Genomic DNA, 1545 nt, shown 5'->3' on the forward strand with positions numbered 1-1545 from the left:
AAACTTTTATTTTGGATGCGATTAATCGCGATTAATTGTTTGACTGCACTATATATATAATTTCCCCCCCAAAATCTAGCAGACAAAATTGATGTGTTCTTATTGTTTGAATGTCTAGGGTTTGCGGATGGAGCTGGAGGAGGTGAAGAGGAAGGTTGAAGCGGTGCAGGTTCTGGCAGAGGACCTTATAAAGAACAGAGGGGAACACTGTAAAGCTCAAGTGAAACCGAAGCTAGAACAGCTCAATCAACGATTTGACATTGTTGCAAAGAGGATTTTATTGGGACAGGTAGTTTTATGAAAAGCTGTATGTCTGATATACGTATACAAATACATAGAACACATATGTAGAGCCATGGTGAGCCATCTGATTTCTCTTCCTTTGTTGATCCTTAAATTCGTCAGAGACATTGTCTTATTATCCCACTTAGAAAATAGATATTTTTTTGTATGTAATTAATTGGATTTTTATATATTTGATCATATTTTCTTCCAGGCCTCCTCTCAAGAGTTAGATGAATACCATAGACAGGCTAATATATGGCTCCAGGTGCTGGATGAGGAGATTAAATTAGGTGAAAGTCTAAAAGAGGAAGATTTCCTGGAGGATGTGGTAAGAAAATACTCTCAGCTGTTTCTTTGGCTAAAATTAATTTCAGTCACTGGAACCGCATGGGCAGCGAAAGGCTGAAACAGCCTCCGAGCTTATCGTAAAGATCTCATGACAAGAAACATAATGAGTTTCAGGGAATGGATCTGGTTCATGAGTAACAAATGCTGGCACAGTACATCATTACATTGCTTATGGGTTTTAACGGCTGAAAATTGTCTACTAGATAGATAGATAGACAGATAGATTTGACGGCACTTCTGACATAATTTGCTAATTTTTTCTGCTATTTCATTCGCAGGGCATAGATGAGGATGCCCTAAATGAACTGTTCTTAAAAGGAGAAAATCTCCTCAAGAGAACTCCCAGCGGGGAGAAAAGAGAGGCTGTCTGTGAGAAACACAATCTTCTTCATGACAAATATGACACTCTGAAGGTAATTATTTTGCATGCTGCCACATGTCAAGTACACATTTGATGCATTTACAAGCTCTTGACATTAGGCTCATAACACGTCATTGAATTTGAATGTTTTCTTTACGTACAAACCCAGGACAAATGCATCAAACCTCTAACTGTCCATACGATGTCATTTGTGTAATGCAAAAGCAGTTAATTGTTAGTTTGATTGCACATTACAAAAAATACTTTCCTCATCAGTATTTTTATTGTTTTTTTTTTCTTCAGTAAAGCATTCTTAAAACAAGACAAGTGAACTTTAAAATTCTGTGATAAATTATTTATTTTTCCCATTTTATATATATATATATAAGTTCTGTAAAACGATTAATCGCGATTAATCACATCCAAAATAAAAGTTTTTGTTCATAAACAAAAATTAGTATTTTGGATGCGATTAAGCGCGATTAATCATTTGACAGCACTAATATATATATATATATATATATATATATATATATATATATGGCCCTATG

At 34.9% G+C, this 1545-nt stretch overlaps 1 protein-coding gene across 1 annotated transcript in view; it reads left to right on the forward strand.

Annotated features, from left to right (window-relative positions):
- Positions 1 to 1545, forward strand: part of LOC107692624 (dystrophin-like) — a 101683-nt gene that overhangs the window by 42247 nt on the left and 57891 nt on the right. Inside the window, exons 33-35 of the mRNA XM_016491777.1 lie at positions 119 to 289; positions 497 to 613; positions 912 to 1046. Coding sequence (XP_016347263.1) covers positions 119 to 289; positions 497 to 613; positions 912 to 1046 — 423 coding nt within the window. The remainder of the gene's footprint in view (positions 1 to 118; positions 290 to 496; positions 614 to 911; positions 1047 to 1545) is intronic.

The sequence above is a fragment of the Sinocyclocheilus anshuiensis genome, unplaced genomic scaffold (assembly GCF_001515605.1).
Source record: "Sinocyclocheilus anshuiensis isolate Anshui unplaced genomic scaffold, SAMN03320099.WGS_v1.1 scaffold50, whole genome shotgun sequence".
NCBI lineage: Eukaryota > Metazoa > Chordata > Actinopteri > Cypriniformes > Cyprinidae > Sinocyclocheilus > Sinocyclocheilus anshuiensis.